We start from the raw sequence: 26484 nt of genomic DNA, 5'->3' as shown, positions 1-26484 counted from the left end.
TCCCAAGCCTGGCAAAGTTCAGCTCTTAATGCAGACTCAGCTCCCTGCCCAATAATGGCATCTCCTCCCATGGAGAGCGGAGAGAAGAGACAATTGTCTGGGAACACAGTACGGAGATCACGAGGAGGTTCATGGCACCCCTAGAGCAACTAAAAAGCCAGGAACTAGCGTAGATAGGTCGCTAGTTCAAGAAATCAGTAGATGCATGGATTTGCTAGAGGATACAAAGCCACTTACCACTTAAAGTCCACACCAAGTCAGGCTGATTGAAAGCAGTAACCATATGACAGCTGTTCTGGGTCCTGTACATTTGAAGGGGTCAGGCCAGCTTCTCAACGGACAGGAGTCTACATCCCAACTGGCACGCATGCCAGCGGTTTCACTGGAGACACAAAAGACTGAGTGAACATGAAGTAGTTCGAGCTCCAGGTCTGGTTTCACTAGTCCACTGCCACTGCCACTACTATCTGTTTGGTGGACAGAGGATTTTTTAATGGTTATTTAAAAGAAGCGCAAGAGATTCTGCTACTTTCTCCCTCTTGTCACTTCAGTGACTGTTCTGTACCCTTTTGAGAAATGTCTCTCACACCCAGGGTTCAGAGAAAGGGGTGGATCTAATGTCCAACCACTCCCCTGGGTGAGTGATTACATAATTGTCCATAATGGGTGAGCCTTATTTTTTTTTGGTTGGTTTTGAATATTGTTGAGTTTTTTTCCTGAATGTTTTTTTCCTGAATTGTTGTTATTCAGCAAGTCCAAATTAGAAGGGAGGGGTTAACACTTCCTTGCAAGCATATGGTTCTGGCTTTTAGACACAGGATATTAGCCAGAATGGGCCAGTGAGCCACTCTGATCTAGTTCAGGGTGGAGATGGATTTAGGCCCTCTCTCTATAAAATTATATCAGAATTCATGCATTAAATTTCAACAGCGTGAATTTTTATTCCCGAGTTATCAATCCTTGAAAACAGGAAATTATAACGGAAAGCTGCAGAACTAGAGAAATCAACAATCCAGCCCTGAAACAGCTGCAGCTGCAAAATATTATAATACATTCACTTTTGTTTCTCCAACTATGTGTATTTTGCATGCGTGTCCACTCCTCTGCAAAGCTCCCATCACAGGGCTATCATGTGCAGTTCTCAAATTGCCGAAATGATTTCCTATAACTTTGCAGCAGACTGACAAACGTCCTGAACGTGATGCACAGCATTAACCTTTTACGAACACAGACTAGTGCGACGTCCATCCTATCTTACATATGCAAAAGTGTACACTTATGGGATATGTAGGGCATTTTTATTTTTAGAACATATCTTTTAAATGTGGAAAAATAACAGCCACTATTAATTTTCACTTTAAATGCAATCTGAATACCATTGCAGACAAAGCATACAAAGATCACCTACAGACATGGTTAAGTACACAGGTCATAAGACGTGCCAGTTAGAGATGATTGCTTTATTTTTACATTTAGGTCAGACTGACAACTTTTTGACATTTAATCATTTTAGCAAATAACCATGCCATTAAACAAAGGCAAACGCACAGATATACCACAACACACAAACTTATCAAAACTTAACATTTGTACAATTCACTTTGACAAACAGAGAGGCTTGTTCTCTAGTAAGTTACCCAAACAAATTTGTCCAAAAGAATCCCCCTGCCCACCTAGTTTACCTTAGTCTGAAAAAAATTACAGCTGTTCATAATAAAAAGGCACATTTGGCAGCTACTAAAACTGGCATGCATCTGGCACAGGACTTTTTCCCCCCCCTCTTTCAACCTTTCCCTCAGCTGGTGCATGATATCATGTTTGTTTGTTACCAAGTCAAATGCCACCTACCCTTAGTTCACTTGATTTACAATTTTGCAGCAATTGGCTACTTAATGCACTATTTTTCATTAAAGGCAAAAGAGAAATTTGCTCACAGTTGACAGAAAAATGCACTTTAAGGTGTTTTTTTTTTGTTTTAAAAACAATGGAAAATAAGGCATGAAATTTACAAACCAAGTTACAAGTGCTTTTGGCTTTATAATTTTATCGGGCCACATGTTTCTTTCCTTAAGTAATAGAGCTAAAAAGACTGCAGCCATGTATCAAGCATTGTTGAAATGACAATTCAACAATTAAATAGTGTGTTTAAAGAGAAAAATCTAAGAAGCTGCCCATTTTTTCCCTCCGTTTTAAAAATGCATTTTTCAGCAAGACCTTCCCTGTTAGCTGAAAAAAGGCATGAATTTTGAGTGAAGCCAGGATGTGATTTTTACATACCACAGGCCAAGTGCACTGCTCATAGCAACTAAGTGTTAAGGAACATTATTAGAAAGACGGACATTCAGTAACGAGGGGCTTTTTCTGGTGGAGTCTAAATGCACAACTGCTAGGAACACCAAAAGCTGCTTAGGAGAGTTGCCATGCTAGGTTGCGACAACACAGAGCAGAAAGAACTGACACTTTCATCACAAGGCATTAGCTCTGCTACAGGGACTGTGGCAAAGCAGGTTAATTTAAACAGCCCTAGTGATACAAAGGAAACACTTCCCTAAATACAGTAAAATAGAACCCACCTTTCAAAAGCACACAAAGGGCCTGATCCAAGGCCTGCTAAAGACAATGGAAAGACTCCCACTGATTTCTGTAAGTTTTGGATCAGGCCCCCACTGAGTAAGTGATCCTGGAGTTTACTGGCAAGAAAAGCCTGATTTAAGATTCTGTCTGCATAAAAATCAACAAACTGTGCAACAGATAATTCTGATAAACAAAAGCTTGAGAGATTAAAGGCATAAACGGATTTCTCTTGGGGGCAGAGACCTCCTCTTCCGTTTCTTTTAAAAAAAGTGATGGTTAAGTAAGAATTTAGAAACAATGGCAAGAGATAACCTGTGAAGTGGGTTCTAGTTTATGGGCGCATGCTTAGTGATTTCATGATACTGATTCTGAAGCAAAGACAAAACTCTCTCCAAACAGATTGTTGAGTGCCATGATGAGTTATTCCCTGCGTGATAATGAGGGGTTAAATAACGTTTCATTGCACTTTATTACAAATTTAACTTGAAATAAAGCATGCGATGTCTGAAACACTAAAAATTTCAAACTACTAATGGAGAAGTTTTCTTTTTAACACATCCACCCACTCAGTTTTCACTTCTGGGGAAAAGAAGAAAAGACTAGGCCTCGGTCTACACTTACCTGGAGATTCGGCGGCAATTGACGGGAGTTACGCAAACTACAGAGTAGCTTGCGCAACTCACGTCGACCGCTCTGCTTCCCTTCTGCATGCTGTCTACACTGCGCTGTGCCAATGGGAACAGCGTTCCCGTCGACGCAGCGTTATGCTACTTGAGGAGGTGGTTTACCAGCATCGACTTCCTGATCGATTGAGCGGGTCTACACTGACCGCTCAATTGATCCAGAAACATCGATCTGGAGGCGGCGAATTTGCTGCCATCAGTATAGACATGGCCGAGATTTCTCTTTATCCTACTGCTGCACTACTCTCTAAATCAAAGAGACTTTAGGGAAAGACTTTTAAACTTTGCTCAAATATTGCACTTTCACATCTCATTGACCTGACCATTAAAGGACTTCATTTCTCACTCCCACCCGTGCAAGCACCTAGTAGCTGAAAACCAATGCTCTGCAATAGTAGAGTGCTGACTTGTGAGCAATGTCAGACTTTTAATCTGGGTTCATCAGTGATACAGCAATCCATTTAGCCAGTTGTTGGTTTAAGATGAAGCACACTTCATCGTTTCATGCTATTATTATTCAAGGTCATTTTATCAACTATCTAGCCAGTACGGATAATAAAAGTGATCCCATTTTCCCTGCCTGTATTTAGGGATATTTGCTTTGACCCCCCGTAATCAATGCAAACTTGTCCAAATGTGAAATTCTTCCACATTAAAAAAAAGAAAAGTTATTTCTTGAAAATGCAAATAAAATTGACAAGATCTGAGCGAGGCCAGTGGCTCAGTAGTTGCGTTCAAATCCCCGTGTCTTGGCGGGGAATGTTGATTTCTGGTACTGGTCTTTCACACTTTATGGTTGAGGCAGCACCTTGGTGGTGTGCCTTATCCTGGTAAATAATGGATAATTGAGCAGTGTTGCTGAGCTCCAAAGGGAGTTTAATCTAGGTTTTTACATGATCCTCATTACCATCGAGACTAAGCACCTCGTGTGCGTTTGTGGATTTTTATCCTCAACACTACTGTAAAGTAGGGAGGCATTATCCCATCTGTAAAACTGAGAACTGAGGCACAGGGAAGATTAAGTGACTTGCCTTGGCACACATAGGAAGGCTATGGCTGGGCCAGGAACTGAATCCAGGTCTGCTCCATACCACTGTCATGACCAATCTACTAGGCCGTTCTACCTATCTAGCCTCCCTTGGCGCTGACAAGGGCCATGATTTTGAGTGTAGAGAACAGGTGATGTGGGTGCTGAACATTTGACTAACATTGGAGAGCTCTCTGGCTTTCTTCTGGAAAGTCAGCAACTGCTGAAACATTGAGCCAAGGGTATTCATTACTCTTGGTTAGATTTGAAGCACTGGGAACTTGACTTATATTTCTTGTAGGAGAGGATTTAAAAAAGCACATATGTAAGAATGTCCTCCTCTGAAGCTGAGTTTATAAATCTTACTTATAAAGGGAAAAAGTAAATGGGGGGGAGAAGGGGTAGCAAAACATGCTTCAAAATAGAAAGGTTAAAGATCTAAACAAAGATACAACTGACAAATTCTTAACATTGGCGATGACAAAAGTGTGCTGCTTAATGCTGATGAAATCAAAACACTTTCTGAAATGTAAAGACCACACTGTAGTATCATGGTGCATATTCCACTGCTCTAATGGCATTGTAGAAAGTTATTAATATAGTAAATTTCCATCATCATTCACTCTACTAAAACTGTCCCTAATGACATTGCTTTCTGAGTTGCTGAAATGTATTTTGTTTTTATCCACGAGGAAACGTGATATAATTTTACTACGACCCATGAGTCTTATTAAATAAACATGATACTGCACACTTCACAAACATTATTGTAAAGGAGATTAATAACGCTTCTTTTCTTCAATAACTGGCATGCATTACTATCACAGGACTGGTTAGAATCAGGAGAGTAGTACACAGGTTTATGGATAATCCATGTCATGATATTTATGGAGGTAAATGTTCTGTCATGTACATTTCTGACATAGTAAAGATCTACTTTAAAGATTATGAGCTTTTAAGACAAAGTTTGAAATTCTATAACAAACCATATACATGTCTGGGAAATTTAAAAACATGTACAGTAATTCACTTTAAGAGTAACCCACCGTCATCATTCTAACTAAACTTTGTTTCGCATGCCAAAACCTGATTTCTCTTTAGACTGTTCTTTACTACTAAAATACATATACTGAACTGTGAAAAAAATGTGTACCACAATATGTGCTTTTATCCCATTTGCAGTGTTTTTAACTGAAAAACTGAATTGTGCATTTATCCATGTAATAATTTAACGTATGTCAGCCAAACAAATGTGTATCTTTATTTCAATTAAATTAAAAACAATCTGCAAGCATATTTATGCAACATTCACTATATACACATGATTTATGCAAATGCAAGGCAATTCTACGTATGCTGATTAATCTATTGTTAGTAAAACATGACAATAACTATGGAAGATGGCCAGCGAGTGCTCCTTTTCATAACAAGTGACTGTGTTTTCATGGCATGATTAAAGAAGTATAACTACAAGCCATGAAATGGATTATCAGTAAACCTTAAAAAGAATGTCATAACCTAGCATAGATTAACAGTCTTCTAAATGTAGTTGTATATTTCAGACAATAGTGCTGTTTTTTAAAATTTTGCTTTCATTTTAATGACATAAAATTTTAATCTGCTCTGTTTAAAAAAAGCAATAATTTACCCATTATGCTTCCTGGTAATAATTTCTTTTTCAACTGGCACCATAATATTTAATAAAATAATAATAAAGTACCTCTTTGGTGAAGCCTAGGTACCCACACTATTCAATTTGTAAACAGGACCGCAATACAGAGCTATGCCTTAGTTCTAACATGGTTAGGTACCACAGATCTTCCTCACAGTCCTTTTCATGATTTTAGGGAAGTATTTTAAAGCAGGGAGTAAAGCAAAAGGAAATGAAGAAGGATATAAAGTTCCCTGTTCGAGATTTTTTTTAAAAGTGCATAATGTTTTCATTCTAATAACTGTGTTACTGTATAGGACTGATGGATACAAGACTATGCTTTCCATTCCCGTACTGGACATTAGAGATCATTACACAAAACACGATCTCTGCTTATTGGCCAGAAATGTCCCTCGAGTCTGTTTTCTGGTACAATCAGTTGTCCAATTACTTTAGAACAGTGTCCTGCATTCTACAATAAGAAGGGCAAGTTTATCAGTTGATCATGTCTGCTTTGCAAATTCAGTTTCTGTACACTGCATTCCAAACCCAGCATAGTTTTTAATGTGTGGAGTATGTGTCCGAGCTCTTGGTGCCAGCAGGTTCCGTGCATCCATTGCCAGCAACAGACTTAGTGCCAAGAAAATGCAATTCCCAGCACAAGGAACAATTCAGGAGGAGTGGGCGTTCTCCAGCAAGGGTGGTCCGTCTCGGTGCATCGATGGATGGGTGTGCTCCCGTTTGTAAGTTTTTGGAGGAAGCTTTGGGATATGTTGAGAAGTGCTTTGTCGTGGAGGGACAGGCGGCCCCTCAACAGAATGGAGGTCCACATCCTGCGGTATCAAAGGGGGGGATGGCAGATGACTCCGTGCTACATGTGGAGAAGGTGTTTGAGGAGGAGGGGGAGTAAATGGAGAGGGACTGTTTGGAAAAAAGGTATTGCCAAGTTCACTTTTTCTACCTAAGGGCGGTGGCTGGAGATGTAGTGGTGAGCTAGAGAAAACATCTGGAGTTCGCACAGGCTCTCGTGGTGGTAATACAGGAGGGCTTTCAGGGGGGTCAGAGATGGAGGTCCGGTCTGGCACGGAGTATCTTGGCGAATAGACTTTTGATGTTGGTTGTCGAGGAGGAATTGCTGGTGGACTGTCCAGATGTGCAGAAATAATCTGAAATATATAAACATTTAATTCAATGGTGATTATCTAGATTATGATAGCTCCAACACTTCAGTCAGGTTCAGGGCCGTACTGCGCTACATGTTATATGAATATGTTCAAAGACACGGTCCCCGCCTCAAAAACCGTATTGTCCAATTAAAGACAAGACACAGCCCAAAAGTATTAAACCACTGGAGGTGGCGGGAGAGAGGACCAGGGTGGTGAGAGAATGAAGACACGTGGCAGTGGGGGAGAGGAGAGGAAGAACTGCAGGCGCCAGGAGGCAGTGTGGCTCAGTGGTCAGTTTCTAAGCTAATACCAACTCAGCTGGCTGACAGGCAGTTGGGGCACCTCTTGTAGCAAGAGGCCGGGGAATGTGTAAAATCAAAAGGCATTTTTCCTCTAGAGAACGGGAGGGGAGATGCAGATACTGGTTGATAGGAAAGGGAATGAATGATGTTCTGTCCTGTGGTGGGATCTTCAAAATTACCTCAGTGACTCTGAAGCAGGAGTCCCACTGACAGACAACAGAACTAGAGCATACTGCACGCCATTGCCAGCTAAGGGGACTACAGAATACTGCCTGACAAAAGCAAAATGGCTAAGGCACAAAATGAGTTACACCTAGCAAAGGACATGAAAGGCAATGAGAAGAGGTGCTTTAAATACATTAGGAGCAAAAGAAAGATAAAGGCTAGGTCCTCTACTTAGCAGGAAAGAAGAGCTAATAACTGAGGACATCAAGAAGGGTGAGGTGTTTTATGCCTATTTTGCTTCACAGAATCATAGATTAGGGTTGGAAGGGACTGCAGGGGGTCATCTAGTCCAACCCCGTGCTCAAAACAGGACCAACCTCAACTAAATCATCCCAGCCAGGGCTTTGTCAAGCCGCACCATCTTCCTAGGTAATCCATTCCAGAGCTTCACCACCCTCCTAGTGAAAAAGGTTTTCCTAGACCTCCCCCACTGCAACTTGAGACCATTGCTCCTAGTTCTGTCATCTGCCACCACTGAGAACAGCCTAGCTCCATCCTCCCTGGAACCCCCTATCAGGTAGTTAAAGGCTGCTATCAAATCCCCCCTCTTTCTTCTCTTCTGCAGACTAAACAAGCCTAGTTCCCTCAGTCTCTCCTCATAAGTCTTGTGCTCCAGCCCCCTAATCATTTTTATTGCCCTCCGCTGGACTCTCTCCAATTTGTCCACATCCTTTCTGTAGTGGGAGGTCCAAAACTGGACACAATACTTCAAATGCGGCCTCACCCATGCCGAATAGAGACGAATAATCACTTCCTTCGATCTGCTGGCAATGCTTTCTACCAATGCAGATCAATATGCCTTTAGCCTTCTTGGCAATAAAGGCACACCATTGACTCATATCCAGCTTCTTGTCCACTGTTACCCCCAAGTCCTTTTCTGCACAACTGCTGCCTAGCCAGTTGGTCTCCAGTCTGTAGCAATGCATGGGATTCTTCTGGCCTAAGTGCAGGACTCTGCACTTGTCCTTGTTGAACCTCATCAGATTTCTTTAGGCCCAATCCTCTAATTTGTCTAAGTCACTCTGTATCCTATCCCTACCCTCCAATGTATCTACCACTCCCACCAGCTTAGTGTCATCTGCAAACTTGCTGATGGTGCAATCCACCCCATCCTTCAGATCATTAATGAAGAGGTTGAACAAAACCAGCCACAGCACTGACCCCTGGGGCACTTCACTTGTTACCGGCTGCCAACTAGACATTGTGCTGTTGATCACTACCTGTTGAGCCTTCTATCCATCTTATAGTCCATTCATCCAACCTACACTTCTTTAACTTGCTGATAAGAATACTGTGGGAGACTGTATCAAAAGCTTTGCTAAAGTCAAGGTATATCACATCAACTGCTTTCCCCATATCCGCAGAGCCAGTCTTCATTAAAAAGGTTAATGGTGACCAGATACTCAACACAATTAATACTGACAACAGGGGGAAGGAATGCAAGCCAAAACAGGGAAAAAACAGGTTACAGAACATATCATAGAACAAGTCATAAGGCCGTGATGAAATTCATCCTCGGGTACTTAAGGAACTAACTGAAACAATCTCAGAATCATTAGCAACTATCTTCAAGAACTCATGGAGGACAAGTGAGGTCTCAGAGAACTGAAGAAGGGCAAACAACACCTATCTTTAGAAAGGGAAACAAAGAGGACCTGGGGAATTATAGACCAGTCAGTCTAAACTTGATACCTGGAAAGATACTGGAACAAATTAATAAACAATCAATCTGTAAGCACCCAGAGGATAATAGAGTTATAAGGAACAGCCAGCAAGGATTAGTCAAGAATAATTCATGCCAAACCAACCTAATTTCTTCTTTGACAGGGTTCCTGGCCTTTTGGATAGGTGGGAAGCAGTAGACATGATTTATCTTGATGTTAGTAAGGCTTTTGACACAGTCCCACATGACAATCTCATAAGCACACTCAGGAAATGTGGTCTAGGTTAAATTACTATAAGATGGGGGCACAACTGGTTGAAAGACCCTATTAAAATATAGCTATCAATGATTCACTGTCAAACTGCGAGGGTGTATCTAGCAGGGTCCTGCAGAAGGTCAGTCCTAGGTCCGGTATTAGTCAATATTTTCATTAATGACTTGGATAATGGAGTGGAGACTATCCTTATAAATCTGCAGATGACACTAAACTGGGAGGGATAACAAGCACTTGGGAGGACAGGGTTACAATTCAAAATGACTGACAATTAGAGAACTGGTGTGAAATCGATGAAATTAAATTCAATACAGATAGTGCAAAGCATTACACTTAGGAAGGAAAAATCAAATGCACAACTACAGAATGGGGAATCACTGGCTAGGTTTTGCAACTGCTGAAAAGGAGTGGGGATTCAAGTGGGTCACAAACTGAATACGAGTAAACAACATGATGCAGTTGCGAAAATGGCTAATATCATTCTGGGGTGTATAACAGGAGTGTCATATGTAAGAATGGGAGGTAACTGTCCCAGTCTACTCAGCGCTGGTGAGGCCTCAGCTGGAGTAGTGTGTCCAATTCTGGGCACCGTGCTTAGGAAAGATGCTGATAAATTGGAGAGAGTCCTGGGGACAGAATCAAAAGGTTTAGAAAACTTGATCTATGAAGAAATGTTAAAAACTGTGTATGTTTAGTCTTGAAAAAAGAATACCAAGAGAGGGACCTGATAACAGTCTTCAAATATGTTAAAGGCAGTTATAAAGAGGACAGTTATCAATTGTTCTCAATGGCCACTGAAGGTAGGTCAAGAAATAATGGGCTAAATCTGCAAGGGAGATTTAGAATCTCAGACTCATAGACGTGTAGGACTGGAAGGGACCTTGATAGTCACCTAATCCAGTCCTCTGCACTGAGGCAGACTAGGTATTATCTAGACCATACCTGATAGATGCTTGTCTAACCTGTTCTTTAAAATCTATTCGCTAGATAATGTGTTTCGACAGTTAGGAAGCTTTTCCTCAAGTCAACCTAAACCTCCTTCGCTGTAATTTAAACCCATTGCTTCTTGTCCTATTCTCAGTGGTTAAGGAAAACAATTTATCACCCTCCTCTTTATAACAAACTTTAATGTACTTGACGACTGTTATCATGCTGCCCCTCCCACCCCTTTTCTCCTCTCCAGACTAAATCAATCTTCCCTTGTAGGTCATGTTTGCTAAACCTTTCCTCATTTTTAATTGCTCCCCTCTGGATTTTCTCCAATTTGTCCACGTACTACCTGAAGTGTGGTGCCCAGAACTGGATACAATACTCCAAATGAGGGCTTATCAGTGCTGCGTTTCAGGGCATTGAAGATCTGTTGGTTAGCCTGGGTGATTTCTTACCATATTTCCCATGCGTTGGGATAGTTTGCTCTTGTGCCCTTAATAATGTCTCTTTAAAAAACTGCCAACACCCTAAATTCTTTTTTCCCTTGAACATGTTTCCCACAGGCTCTGACCTACCAATTCTCTGAGTTTGCTAAAGTCTGCCTACTTGAAGTCCATTGTCTGTATTCTGCTGTTGTCCCTCCCACCATTCCTTAGAATCATGAATGCTATCATTTCATGATCACTTTCACCCAAGCTGCCTTTCACTTTCAGAATCTCAACTAGTTCCTCCGTTTGTCAAAATCAAATCTAGCTTTCTCTGCCTTCTGTAATAAACAGTTGTCTCCATTGCATCCAAGAACTTGTTTGATAATCTCTGCCCTACTGTATTATTTTCCCAACAGATGTCAGGGTAGTTGAAGTTCCCAATCACTATCAGCTCCTGTGGATGATTTTGTTAGTTGTTTAAAAAGAGTTTCATCTACCTCTTCTTCCTGGTTAGGTTAGATATTAGGAAAAACTTTCTAACTATAAGGTTAGCAAAGATCTGGAAGAGGCTTCCAAGGGAGGGTGTGGAATCCCTACCACTGGAGATTTTTAAAAACAGATTAGACCTGTCAGGAATGGTATAGGTTTACTTGGTCCTGCCTCAGCCTTAGGGGCTGGACTGGATGACCTCTCAAAGTCCCTTCCAGCCCTACATTTTTACAATTCTACGATCCTTTGGCACTGACAGCCAATAGGACTACAGAATACTGCATGCTGCTGACAGCCAAGGGGACAGGATAATACTGTAGGTGGCTAATAGCCAAGGGGACAATAGAATACCATATGCCACTGAAAGCCAGTGGGACTTTGCTCCTAATTTTCTAAGGCCCTGAACAGTCTCCCACTGAAAACACAAGAGCTTTGCCAATACCTGCAACAAGTGCACAAGATTAGTTCCCAAATGAAGAATGATGGCCAGACAAGCACATGCAGTAAGAGGAAAGAGACAAGATCAAGTGTAAAGGCAGGCAAGAAATGGCAACCAAAGGAGGAATCACTAAACAAGATGTCATTCAGTTAATACATTTTATTTAATCTTTTAGAGAAGATAGAAGGATTTAAAGCTTCTCATATTACAGCTGCTTCTCACCCCTTTACTTCCCACATCCTACTATTGAACTATCAACCCGGACAAGAAGGCGTACATGAAACCTCAAGTGCTCCCAACCAATGCCAGGATAGGACAAAGAAGCTCAGGGCATGGAGAATAAGAAACATTTCTCATCCTAAACTTGGACCCCTGTTTGCTATTATTTTAATTAGTTTTAAACGTGGGGCAGATGAGAAGATGTGGCAGAGAGCTGCTGCTGTACAGGTGTGAGGCCTATAGTTGCTCACTCTTATCCAACTAATTGTATTAACAAGATATGCCTCTTTAAAAGTTATTTTTCCCTTTACCCTCTCCCTCAGGTTCTGGTTTACCGTCCCCTGTGTGAGGCCTGATTTGGGTGTTTCACCCAAATGCAATAGGTATTGGCCCACACATTTCTCACCTTTGATGGGGATGATTCTGCTGGGGCAGACTCTGGCCGTCTCCGGGGAGGAACAGGAGGAGGACCAGAAGTTTCATCAGAGATTTTGGTAAAGCTTATGGACGACACTGAACCAGATCCTGGTGAATATTTAAAAAGCAAAAACCTTTAACATGATGTACTTCATCTGCCCTTTATTTTTTCTGATTGTTTTTAATGACAGCTTAAATTAGCAACAATTTGCTTTTATTGAAATACATGCATGAGAAATTGTCTTACAAATGCAAAGGAGATAATTCAGCACACCATCATCATGTTTGCCTTGCTCATAAAAGAACAGCTGTAAAGTATGGAGATACTTTAGTTTCAAACAGGGACGCTACCTACGAAATATATATTCTTTTATTTCTGGCTCCTGAACAACTTGCATTGCTATGTTATTGTTCTCTCTCTGTCTGGCTCTCTGTCTATTTCTCCTTCCTCTAAACTCTCACTACCAAAAAATACAGGTGCTGGCATAACTGCAGCGTTGTAGGAGTAGATGTGATCCTGCAACCAATGGGCTATCTCAGTGATGCAGAAATATTTTATTTTATGGGAGGTAGTGTGGCCCAGTGGACAGGGCACTGGAATAGGAGTCAGAAAACCTGGGTTCTATTCCCAGCTCTGACATTGGCCCACTGAATTGCTTTTGCTTTCAGCAAGTCACTTCACCTCCCCTGTTATATCAGAAAATGAGGGTGGTGATATTGATCTCCCTTTTGAGATATATTGATGAAAACAGCTATAAAACTAGGTATTTATTATTATTGTTATTATTATTATAAGTGCACTACAGAATGAGTAGCCCTCAGTCTGGTAGTGAATGAACAGGGAGAAAGGGAACTGATGTATTTGTGTGTTTAGGAATAACTAATGGATTTGGCAGAGGGGGAAACTACATGCAAATATTATTCAGTTTCATGCAAATTATTTTTTTTCCCTGCAAAGTTTTGTTGAGACCATTAGGCAGGTCTGGCAGCATAGTACTGCTAAGCTCTTAACTAGTGCTTTTCATCAGCAGATCTTAAAGTGCTTTACATTGGTCAGCATTATTATCCCCATTTTGCATGTAAAAACTGAGGCAAAAGGAGGTGAAGTGATTTGCCCAAGGTCATCCAGCAAGCCAGTGACCAACCTGAGAATAGAAGTCAGGGCTTCCAAGTCCCAGTCCAGGGCTCTGTCTACTAGGCCAAACTGCCTCCCTATGAATTAGGCAGCAGATGTAAATTAATTTTTATCCTCATTTTTCAGTAACAGACTACCAGTCAGCCTGTGTACCAACTGCAAACTGTCTACCTGTGTACCTGATGCTGCATTCACCACAAACTTTCCATCTTGGCCTTAATTTTTTAAAATGGAGGTTTAGATTCTGGAGCACAATTCAGCATCAAGGAGTGGTTTGCATTGCCACAGAATCATGGAATGTGTCCATTTCCACATTCTGCTCTTGCAGCTTCTCCACAGAGAATTTGGAATAACTTAAAAGCAAGATTCCTAACCTATCCCATCTCTCACTTGAAAATAAATGTAAAAAATAATAGTAATCTAAGTAAAAATGCATTGAGACACTCTGTCATTGTGCAAGGAGGCAAAAACATCTGCAGATATAGCAAATTTGAAGGACCAAAATGATCTGTCAGTTTAGACCATAAAATCTGACACACACACATTTGTGACAGTCCTAAGTAATTAAATGCATTCCTAGCATTCCTAGCTTTAGCACCTACTTGAATGAAAAGGACTTGAAGGATCTGAATCAAACACACTGCAGACATCTGTAGTACTGGAAGTAGCAGAGGGAGGCGGTGGTGTCAATGGTGTTCGTGGAGAATTTGGTGCAGATGCCGTACTTTCTGACTCACTCTCAGGGATGCGACTATAACTAATTTTTCTTGGCTCCTGTTGCAGTGGCGTAGGGTGTCTCATGGTACCTGGCCTTGGGTTTGATGGGCGAACACCCGGAGACTTGAGGGAACAGTTGTATTTTTTTGGCTGCAGTGGTACCAAACATCAATATTGTGCAGTTAAAAACCTTGCAGTGAATTGAAAGTATACATTTTAAAAATCAATTTACCTTCATCTCCATCACAAAATCAGTTACATGCAGCTTCACAATTATGCAAATAAATTCTAAAACAACTGCTGCTGCATTGTGGGAAACATATTTAAAGTTATTAAGAAAAAATAAAATCTGAATACTAACAAATCTTGGCGGAGGCTTGGAATTTCGCGGTTCTATTTCTAATGACTTGTTGAACAGATAATCTGTGAATTCTTTCTCCATGCTATTTCCCATTGGATTCAAATTTTCAAAAAACCTCTGAAACACAGGAAGTTTAGGAATATTACATCGTATACGTTACTTTCATGGGGCAGAATCTACATACTTTATTATACAAGTAGTCTTAACAGTTTCAAAAGTGCTTTGTAATTACTATTCAGCCACAGTGAATTACATGAAATTTCACTTTTCAAAATAATCAGTAAAAATATCAACTGCAATTGACATTAATCATTTCACAACTGCCATTACTCTGGGGCAAGAACTTGCAAACTGTCAGAACACAGAAATCCATTGACTTGGGAGGACATAGTAAAAGCGAGGAGTGTTACTTCATCTCTCCTTAGGACTTCTCTACAATGAGGGAACATGGTGTTTTAAGGCATGTGTGTAAGAAATGACTTACAAACAGGGTTGAAAATGCCAATTTATACTAAGTTTTTTTTCCTTTTTAGAATGTGTCATAACATCAATGTAGAGAGAAGTCATATTTTAATACAGTAGACAAGAAAATTACCTAAATTCTGCTTCTGTCAAGATAGCAACATGCAGGATTCTCACTCATTGATCATGGAAAATGACACAGCTCCTGCAGGGAGCTTTAATGACCTCTGCCCAGAAAGAACTGGCCGGAAAATTCTGTAGGCTGAGATAGTGAGAGTCAGTGGTACATGCTGGCCAGCAGATGAGGGGCCTCATGCACTGCCTGCTACTACCAATGTCCCACAGTATGAAAAAACCTATGAGCTAGTGACATCCTGCACTGTGTCACACTGCAAGCTTGACACACAGGAGCAAAAAGCCTGCTCTTCAGATGCCTTTGATTTTCTCTCATAAATTATTTCTGAACTAATCACTACAAAGTTCCAGAGGGGATTCACTACAAAGAAGCTCTCAATATCTGGACTTAAGAAAATGCAACTTACTCGGATATCAGGTTCTATTCGTAAACAGTATGGCTGGTTTTGGTACTGCTGGATCTCCCCTGTTATTTCAGCCACTTTCCTTCTCTTGCTGAAGTTTATAAGTTCTTTTCCATGTCGCTTTAGAAATTCAGGGTTGCCTTCTTCTGTTTTCAAGATATTAGTCAAATAAATTCCTAAAACAGTGAAGAGAATAAGAACATTCAGATACTACAGTACCAAACTAAGAGGAAATAAACAATATAGGTAGAATAAGAAGCTCTTTTAATTAACTCAATTTGTGCATTTAAATTACTCAGGCCTGGTCTACACTAGAAAATTAGATTGGTATAACTACATCACCCATGGGTGTGAAAAATCCACAACCATGAGCAGCATAGCTAAGCCGACATGTCTCTGTGTAGCTATCACTAGGTCAAGTAAGAATTCTTCTGTCAACCTAGTTCCCATTTCTTGGGCAGGTGAATTATCTACGCTGATCAGAGAACCCCTCTAGTCAGCATAGGTAGTGTCTACAGTGAAGTGCTACCATGGTACTGCTGCACTGCTGTAGAGTTTTTAGCGTAGGCATGCCCTTAGAAACAAAATTTTCTCTATCAGAGTTATGCAGAGTTGTCTGGATTACAAATAATGGCAGTATCTTAAACCATTCCTTGAAAGCTGCCTGTTTACATGAGAATCTCAAGATCAATCTATTTCTTTACCTACCACTTATAAAGCACACACCACAGGTATTAAAAATCAACAGCAAAATCTAGTTATGTTTGAATTTTGTGAGGCAATGTAATTTCATTGAGCTGACAGAAGTGGAAAGCTCTCAGCGTTTCCTTCCTTTGACTAGCATCGCCTTATTCGTTCTCAGTTCAGGTCCAGCCAGCCATTCAGCTGAGCCAAGCCCTGGATAACTGAGATGATGCTTTTTATGCCTGATGTGCAACTGGTGTGGAGTTGGCCATTGTCTGCATATTGTTGGCAGTGTAGTCCATGCTGTGTCAGTCTCCCCTAATAGTTTCATGGAGATATTGAACAACAAGAGCATTGGCGAGAGAATGGATCCCACTGGAACTTCACAAATGAGAGCACCCGGACCTGCAGGGGCCAATCATGACTCTTCCACTGCAGCTTGTGAGGAATGAATGAAACCTTCTTAGTGCAATCCTGCTAACGCCTGCTCCATCTGAGGCAGGATACCAGGATTCCATGGACAATCATAGCTCATTCCGTGCGGGGGTCCAGCAGTTTAAGTACGGCAGTACTGATCGTGCCCATAACCAAAAGGCCTACAGCACTAACTCTGCTGCAAATACTGGCCTGAAGCCTGATCAGGGTGAGTCTGATATACTGGCAGAGACAGAGGCGACCCATAGCAAGCTCCTCAATTAGCTTGCTCAAGAATATGAGATTAAATACATGGCAGCAATTGGAGCGGTCTTTTGCATCAAGTAATCAGCCTTATGAGATCTTGGTCGCAAATTTGACTTTGGAGAGGCTACTGTTGATAAAACAGACTAAAAGAAATTGAGGTTAAGTATCAAACACAACACTAGCCCACTAGACCACAGTACCTCTCCCTCAAACCACTAGTCTCTCTTGGCCTTAGCTACCCTGTCTGAAAAAGGTAGAAAACAATGTTTTGTAATTACACTGTGCATTTTCCATCTGTAGATCTCAAAGCATTTTACAAAGGTGAGTATCCATTATTAGCCTGACTTCACATTTGGCCTATGCACAGAGATTTGAAGCAATCCATTTGAGAAGAATTATGGTTCAGTGAATGGAACTTGGGTCTAGTCACTCAGAACGGGTTTCTTTTCCCAACTCTGCCACATAATTAGACTTTAAAACTAATCCTGTTCTCTGAGATAACAGACCCAGATCAAATGTCCTGCAAACTCTACACAAACATCCTCTTTGAATTTGGAGTAAATGTCAGCGTTTTCTGCCCAACTCAATTTTCTGATCCAAAGTAAAAACGGCTTGAGGTAGGGCTTAATAATGGAAGTTTGTTGCAACCTGAAACGTGGAGAGACTATTGCCTCTTTATAATAAAACAGCCTGAAAACTTTTGATAAAGGACCAGAGCCTAATTCCACTGAGTAGTTTTACCACTATTTCAACTGAAGCAGGATCATGCTTCTTTTCCATTTAAATGGCGTATGGACATAACACATTTAGAACAATGTTCAGAAAAGTGAAAAACAAGGGTTGCTTACCTGTAACTGGGGTTGAGATGTGTGGTCCCTATCTATATTCCACACATGGATAGAAGTGTATCATGCACCTGAGTCCAGAAATTTTTAGTAAACAGTTTCCATTGATCAGCACATGTGCAGTTAGTTTCCTTGTGCTCTGAACCAAGGGTATAAAAGGCTGTGCGGACCAATGCCTCTCCAGTTCCTTTTCTTTCAGCAAGTCTGGTCATGATCCACAGAAGAGCGGATGGAGAGCCAACAGTGGAATACAGATAAGGACCATACATCTCAAAGAACCTCCAGTTACAAGTCAGTAACCTCCATTTCTTCTTAAGAGTGATGGTCCCTGCGTGTATTCCACATGTGAGAGATTAGTAAGCAGTGGTCAAACAGGAGGCAGATGTGAGGACGTCTGTAGTACGGCCATGCCCGCAGCTGTATCTGCAGTGGAAGCCTAGACCAATCTGTAATGTCTTGTAAAAGTGTGTATGGAGCTCCAGGTAGCTGCTGTACAGATATCTAGTAAGGGTATAGAGTAGAGGAAGATCAAAGATAGAAAACAAGAGTAACAAATGGGAGTTTTATGAGGGAGTTCTCCAGGTAAAGGAGGAGCGACTGCATGACCCTTGGGATGACTCTGTTGTCTGATAGTTTGTTTGTTTGTTGTTGCCTGCTTGCTTGCCGTGTGCCTGGTTGATTGAAGTTTATAGTTTGGTCTGTTGGAGGGACTGTGTGCTTAGCCTTGCGGCCTGCTAGTCAAGGCTGAGATGTTCCTAATGAGGCTCTAGACTGCCATCCTTTGACCTGAAATCTCTTTAGAAACCCTTGACAAGGGGCTGCGGCTAACTCAGGAAGAACAGGTGTAAAAAGCCAGCCTGTAAGCAACCAGAGGAGCTAGGAAACAAGGGAGTTTTGTGAGGGAGAGGAGAAGCCAGATACACCTAATAAACATTCCCTAAACTTAGGCCAATAAACCTCCCCCGACCCAAAAAAAGAACCACCCACACATAAAGAATAAATAAAAAATCCCCTGCAAGAGTAAAAATAATGTAGGCAGAAGTCCAGCAGCAGAGCAGGGCCTATCCTATTTACTGCACTAAATGCAGCATGTATGACTACTTGCCTTGTGGGCAGGGAGCATGTATGTGCCTTTGGTTTAAGCAACTCATGGCCCTCCGAGTTTGAGTAGAGGCTCTTGAGACCAGAGTGGCTGAACTGGAGATGCTGAGGGAGACAGAGAGGTATATAGATGAGACTTTCTGGGACACAGCAGAGCAGTCCTACCCTCAGTCTGATAGTCTCTGTGCTGTTGAGGAGGAGGGAGTGGAGGGAAACAATCCCCTAGTTGGCAACCTCCTTCCAGATGAAGGGAAGGGGATCCCTGTTATTAATAAGAGACAGTTAACCGTAATGGGGAATTCTATTATTAGAAACATAGATAGTTGTGCTGGTGATGACTCGGAGATGCGCAGGGTGACTTGCCTGCTGGGTGCAAAGGTTGCGGACCTCTTGAGACATCTAGACATATTTACGTGCAGTGCTGGGGAGAAACTGGTGGTCATCATACATACAGGTACCAATAATATAAGGAAAGGCAGAAGAGAGATCCTGGAGGTTAGATTTAGGCTATAAGGTAATAGATTCAAGTCCTGGACCTCCATGGTAGCATTCTCTGAAATGCTTCCAGTTTCATGCATAAAGCCAGTTAGTCAGACAGAAATGCAGAATCTCAATGAGTGGATGAGATGATGGTGATGGGAGGAGGAATTTAAGGTTTACTAGGAAATGGGGAACCTTTTGAGAAAGGAGGCACCTATACAGGAAGGACGGGCTCCACCTAAATCAAAACAGAACTAGACTGCTGGTATGTAAAATGAAAAAGGATGTACAGGAGTTTTTAAACTGAAGGTTCAGGAAAGCCAACAGGTGCAAAGGAGCACACGGTTTGGACAAACACAACCCTTGGGGAGGATAAATTAAAGGGGATACTCTATACCCTAAGTAAAGAAGACAGGACAGAAGTTGATAAAGTACATGTAGGAACTGAAGATAAACAATCAAATGAAAAAGAGACCATTCAATTACATCACATGAAGGCAGGCTACCAAATACTGACAAATTTTATAAGTGTTGTATACAAATGCATGAAGTCTAAATATTAAGATGGGTAAACTTGAGTGCTTGGTATTAAATAAGGATATTAATATTATAGGCATCACAGAAACTTGGCGGAATAATGATAATCAATGGGACATGGCAATACCCGGGTACAAAACATATAGGAATGACAGAGTAGGTTGCACTGGTGGGGGAGTGGCACTAGTAAAAATCTTAAATGAATCAAATAGTACCATAGAATTTCTATGGATAGAAATTTCATGCTTGAATAACATGAGTGCAGCAGTACATACTGCCAACCACCAGATCAAGATAGTGACTGTGAAATGCTAGGGAGACTAGAGAGGCTACAAAGACAGAAAACCCAACAATAATGGTGGATTTCAACTATCCCCATATTGACTGGGAACATGTCATCTCAGGACAGGATGCAGAGATAAAATTTTGAACACTATTAATGACTGCTTCTTGGAACAGCTGGTCCTTGAATCCACAAGGTGAGATTTAGTCCTAAGGATCTGGTCCAAGAGGTGAATATAGCTGAACCACTTGTGACCATATTATAATTAAATTTAATATCCTTGTAGGAGGGAAAATATCAAAGAAATCCATCACGGTAGCATTTAACTTAAAAAAAAGGAGAACTACACAAAAATGAGAAATCTAGTTAAATGGAAATTAAAAGGAATCATCACGAGTGAAATGCCTGCAAGCTGCATGGAAACTTTTTAAAAAACACCATAATAGGGGCTCAAACTATACGTATACCTCAAATTAAAAAAAAGGACCAAAATATACCACCGTGGCTAAACAGAAAAAAAAGAGGTGGTTAGAGACAAAAAGGCATCCTTTAAATACTGCAAGTCAAATCCTACTGAGGAAAACAGAAAGGAACATAAACTGGCAAGTCAAATAGAAAAGTATAATTAGGCAGGCCAAAAAAGAATTTGAAGAGTAATTAGCATACAACACACAAACTAACAACAATTTTTTTTTAAAAGTACATCAGAAGCAGGAAGCCCGCCAAACATGCAGTGGGGCCACTGGACAATCGAGGTGCTAAAGGAGCACTCAAGGAAGACAAGGCCGTTGTGCAGAAGCTAAATGAATTCTTTGCATCAGTCTTCACTGCAGAGGATATGAGGGAGATCCCCACACCTGAGCCATTCTTTTATGTGACAAATCTGAGGAACTGTCCCAGACTGAGGTGTCAATAGAGGAGATTTGCAAATAAATTGATAAATTAAACAATAATAAAAGTTACCATGACCAGATGGTATTCACCCGAGCTCTGAAGGAACTTAAATATGAATTTGCAGAACAACTAACTGGGGTATGTAATCTATCGTTTAAATTAGCCTCTGTAGCAGATAGCTAATGTAATGTCAATTTTGAAAAAAGCTCCAGTGGCGATCCTGGCAATTACAGGCCAGTAAACCTAACTAAACGGAGGAGGGGGGGGAGAAGGAGGAGGGGTAAAAGAGAGAGGGGGAGAGGAGATGGGATATGACAGAGGTCTATGAAATCATATATTGTGTGGACAAAATTAATAGGAAGTGTTATTTACCCCTTCACATCACACATGAATCAGAGGTCACCCAATGAAATTGATAGGCAGCACGTTTAAGACAAACAAAAGGAAGAACATCTTCACACAATTCACATTCAACCTGTGTAACTCACTGACAGGGAATGTTGTAAAGGCCAAAACTATAACTGGGTTAAAAAAGAATTAGGTAAATTAATGTAGGATAGGTCCATCGATGGCTATTAGCCAAGATGGTCATGGATGCAACCCCATGCTCTGGGTGTCCCTAAACCTCTGACTGCCAGAAGCTCGGACTGGATGACACTCGATAAATTGTCCTGTTCTACTGATTCCCACTAAAGCATCTGGCACTGACCACTGTCGGAAGACAGGATACTGCTTTATGGACCATTGGTCTGATCCCGTATGGTCATTCTTATGAAGCAAACTCAGAGGATTCAGACTCAGGCCAAGAAGGGGTAAGAAGGAACTAGAGAAGCGTCGGTCCATATTGTCCTTTATACGCTTGGTTTGGAGCACGAGACAAACTACTGTGCATGCATAAACCAATGGACACCGCTTACTAAAAATTTCCAGATTCAGGCACCTGGTGCCCAGGCGTATCCATGTGTAGAATACACATAGGGACCATCACTCTGCGAAATAAAAGTGCACATTGAAAGGACACTATCAACTTCAGAAACATTTCTGTCTAAATAGTCCTTTAAAAAAACAACCTTTTTTCCTGCAAGCAACACCTAAAATTATTAGAACAGATTAGAAAAAATATTTCTTTATTTTTTCCCAGTTGTTTGCTTTGTAAACAGTCAGTTAACTCTTTCCTCTGCAGATTCAGTCATGCTGCCTGTTTGTGCGGATCTTTCACACAGCAATATGGGAGAGAAAATGTTTTACAGTCAGGAACAGTTGAAGTTTAACTCCTTTTAAAAAACTGATTAGATTTCAAGCTCACAGTGTTCCTTTAAAATATACTTCTCTCTTTTGCTTGTATTTCTGTACAGTGCTTTAGCTCAGTCCTTGAAAAATGCTAACAACTGACATTTCTTTTATACTGCTCATACAGAATCAAACCAACTTACCAAAGAAAGGCACACATGGAGGATTAATGGACCTGAGTTTTGCCAAATATTTCTTATAGTGATCCTCACTCAATTCATGAGCTTCTTCTAAAATCTTTTTCTGTCGACTTGGAATTTGCTGAAAAGATACACAGATATGTTAGTTAACAGGGCACTGTAGTCCAGTGTCCCATTCACAAGATTGGGACTGAAAGCTGCCACCGCCTTGTTGTGTGACCTTGGATAAGTCACAGGCCCAGATTTTTAAAGGCAGTTTGGTGTTGCAACGCTGAGCACAGCAACAGCTAAATACTTTTAAAAATCTGGGCCTTCACTTCTTTGGGCTTCAGTTTTCCCATCTGAAAAATGGGATACTAATGCTTTGAGATCGAGAGATGAAAAGAGCCATATGGTATAAGTATTGAATTTTCCATAGGTATTTGTGGGATTTAAAGATTTTAGAGGTATATTACCAATATTATGATTGACAAGAAATCAAGGTTACAGGCACTGACAATTTACTTTGCTACTATAACATCTTTAATAATAAATAATAATAATAATATAATAGATTACAGTCAGGGGATCCGGGATATGTACGAAAGTCAGGCTTTTGTGAAGAGCCCTAACTGACCTGGGTTGGAGGGTCAGTGTCCCGACTACATACCCACATGTCAGTGAAGGCCAAGCAGCCCAATTAAGTGGGTATGAATCCTATGTTGGGTATATGGAGAGAACCTTCTAGGAGATACAGACTTTTTTCTTGCTTTCTGCAACCGGCACATTCCACCTTTCCCCAAATACTCCCTGCTCTGATTAATTTGTCTGTGCCTTTCTGATAATCCATCTTTTATTTTCAATTAAATTAGTTACTGGTTTTAGGGAGTGGGAACTGGCGATTTGCCATGTCTTTCTACCTTAGTCACCAATTTATTCAATTTGGGAACCTTGGGATTAGAGATAATGACCTCTGAAATGTCAAAGGAATTTATAGCTAAATTTTATACCCTCATTCAATCCTTCACACGTGATTTTACCTCCCTTGGGGAAGCCAGAGGCACTGCACACTTATACTGATGGTGCGGCCTGCATATTGTTGAAGTGTTCACTTTTCCTGCTTTATGTGCAGGTATGTAGTCCTTGCCAATGGTTCAGTTGATCCCCTACATCAAATGACCTACACTGAGTACTAAATCCACCACTGACGCAAATAAATGGGAGGAGTTCAGAGGATTAGGTACAGCATTACAAATATAGCTATGCACACATGTGCAGTACATGTGGGGATTTCCCAATCATTGCTTAATAGTGTTTTCCCCCTGTATATGTACACAAGTGGATTTTGAAATGGTGATGATTCATTTTACAATCAAGCTTTTTTAACCTTCTCAAAGCATGTGAAAAACTGAGTATCAGCCAAAATTCAAGCTTAAAGGTTTAGCTGTTTCTGTACTACTCAAAAAATGTCACAGCTTGTGAAAAATGGGAAATTATTTTTTTTCCCTCCCCAACAACTCAAAAGTGACGAAAGGAATTTTAGTAAAACATTCTAGAAACATTCATCTTTGTTCAGAAATTAAGCCTAGAAAATTTCAGCCCAAAAGACAAAAGTTGTAGAAAACGGTTAACATCTGAAAACAGGGAGTTATAATAGCGATTGTTTTGCAATCTTTAATTACAGTATTTGCTACCACTGACCCTATAATAAAACGGTATTTTTTAGAAAGTCTAACTATAAGCTATGTAAAACATTTCCTTCATCCCATTTTCTGTTCTTCTGTTTTGAGTCTTGGTGCATCTATTCTTCCATATTTTTCATCAACTGTTTCCCCCTTTTGTAATATTTCTGTATTGAATATTTTAAAAATGTATCAGTTGAAAAGTTTTTCTTCATCTTCCCTTTAAGAAACTGTTCTGCCTCTGTTTCTTTCAGGTTTTTTCCTACCATCCATCTCTCTGCTTTATTTTTCCACTCTGGTTTTCTGCTTTTTTCTTCTTCTTCTTTTTGTCTCTCTTCTCTGTCTTGTGATTGGCAGTGCCTGAGCCCATCTAGTGTGAACATGGAGTATAGAAGCAAAGGTTCCTTCAGAGCGTAAGACCCTGCTACCACCCTTAATGTGCTACTGAAAGGAGAAGCATTTATAGTCACAGAATGTAACTTAACTGCTACAACTTTTAGACTGAAAACATTGTAACCTACCTCAAATGTGTGATCCAGTCTATACACAGGTGAAGAGTTCATAGCACTGACAACCTCAAGGACACCATTGAAGTTATTTAGCTCTTGAAAAACTTGCAGAATCTCAATTATCCGATTCACTACAATAACTCTTTCCTCTAGGTTTTCTGTTTCTATGATGCATCTAAGTAGACAAGTAATTTTGTAGAAATAAAACAGAGATAGAACTTGGCCAAACAGCAAACATTAAGTTATAGCACAAAATGTACCGTTTTGAAAGGTTTCAACAGATCCAACAAGGCCCGCCAAATAAATGGGGGGAGATTTAGAAACATTTAGAACAAGTTAGGCCCCATTTCTCAGGTTAAAAAACTAGGAATGTTAGAAGCAGGCTTCAAAGGATTAAATTTTTATCAATAAAAGTTGATAAATACTGATTTCATGGTACACACAAAAATCAACGCAAAAATATTTCCTTCAATAATAATCGAAGTTTATAGATAGGCAACAAGAAAAATGTTGCTTGACAACTTAAGAGTTTGATTTAAGGATATTTGCTTTGTGTATTTTTACATGTGATGTTAACAATTTGTATTTTAACAGTTATAAAGTTTTAACTTTCTGAACCCCAACATCTATTATCATTAAATAATTATGTCTGCTCCCGCCCCCTTTTGACCCCTACATAATGTTCCACAATTGTGGAAGTTTAAAGAGATAAACATTGAAAAAACTGCTTAAAACCCATAATTTTGGGCACTTGTGAATATTTAAAAATCAATAAAAATCAAAACCTATGCTTAAAACTGAACACTGATATTTTCTGTCGAAATGATAAAAAAAATTAAAATCCAATTCTGCCAAACCTAGATACAAGTAATTGTTCTCAGAGTCGAACTGAAGTATTTAACCATTGCCTGAGGAAAGGATTCCCCAAAGCAAAATTTCTCCTAGCATGACCTCTCAGGAAGCATCTGAATGAACTACATAGATCTACTAATGTTCCAGAAGTAGAGATTTAAAAAACAAAAACCCCTTACTTTTCAAACCACAAAGTGAGGTTAGTGGTGTGTCTTATCATTTTGAGAAGGTTGGGAGAATTAATTTCTTTATCTTCCTTTGTCCACACGCTTCCAACGAGTTCTGATGGCTGCACAGCTCTAAAAGAAATTATAAAGGAAAAAAAATTAAGCACAATAATATAAAACTTTTTTAAAAAAAGACTATCATTACTTTAAAAAAAAAAAAAAAAGATTTAATTAGTGAATTTTAATTTAGTGAAGGACCATTGCTTGGAAAAAAACCAAAAAAACCCTAGCTAATAGCTGACTACCACTATCTCAGAATGAATAAAATTATTGGTATTCCTATGTTTCTCTTTGCTCATTGCATCATGTTATCAATTAACAAATATTTAAACAAACATTAATAGTAAACTCCACTCCTCTAAATAAAGTGTGAAGACTAAACCTCATTCATTGCAAGGAGATATGAGTTTCTGAAGCTGAAGAGCTGCTTAACCACACCCTTTTTACAAACCACTGGATAGATTCTCTATGGTTGATAATGCGCTTCACAAACTAGGATATAAAAAGAAATGATTTAACTGGTTCTCGCATTTCTCAAAGGTCTGTCCATTGTGGAAATATCAGAAAATATCAGGAGGTATTCTCTACTATAGTGAAAC

At 40.2% G+C, this 26484-nt stretch overlaps 1 protein-coding gene across 4 annotated transcripts in view; it reads right to left on the bottom strand.

Annotated features, from left to right (window-relative positions):
- Positions 1 to 5522: 5522 nt before the first annotated feature.
- SOS1 (SOS Ras/Rac guanine nucleotide exchange factor 1) overlaps positions 5523 to 26484 on the bottom strand; it is a 92902-nt gene continuing 71940 nt past the window's right edge. For 3 of the 4 annotated variants that reach the window (XM_067532939.1, XM_067532940.1, XM_067532941.1), the window contains exons 15-22: positions 25838 to 25957; positions 24819 to 24981; positions 22640 to 22757; positions 15705 to 15877; positions 14701 to 14817; positions 14225 to 14489; positions 12477 to 12595; positions 5523 to 7101 (exon numbers count right to left, since the gene is read on the bottom strand). In XM_067532939.1, the coding sequence (XP_067389040.1) occupies positions 6607 to 7101; positions 12477 to 12595; positions 14225 to 14489; positions 14701 to 14817; positions 15705 to 15877; positions 22640 to 22757; positions 24819 to 24981; positions 25838 to 25957 (1570 nt within the window). In that variant the 3' untranslated portion in view covers positions 5523 to 6606. Of the gene's footprint in view, positions 7102 to 12476; positions 12596 to 14224; positions 14490 to 14700; positions 14818 to 15704; positions 15878 to 19020; positions 19118 to 22639; positions 22758 to 24818; positions 24982 to 25837; positions 25958 to 26484 lie in introns of those variants that run through there. The other variant, XM_067532942.1, reaches the window with a different exon arrangement.

The sequence above is a fragment of the Emydura macquarii genome, unplaced genomic scaffold (genome assembly GCF_026122565.2).
Source record: "Emydura macquarii macquarii isolate MOO-44397 ecotype Brisbane River unplaced genomic scaffold, CSIRO-AGI_Emac_v2 contig_3305, whole genome shotgun sequence".
Taxonomy (NCBI): Eukaryota; Metazoa; Chordata; order Testudines; family Chelidae; genus Emydura; species Emydura macquarii.
The sequence above is the reverse complement of the archived record's forward strand: the minus strand, read 5'-3'. Positions and strand labels throughout refer to the sequence as shown.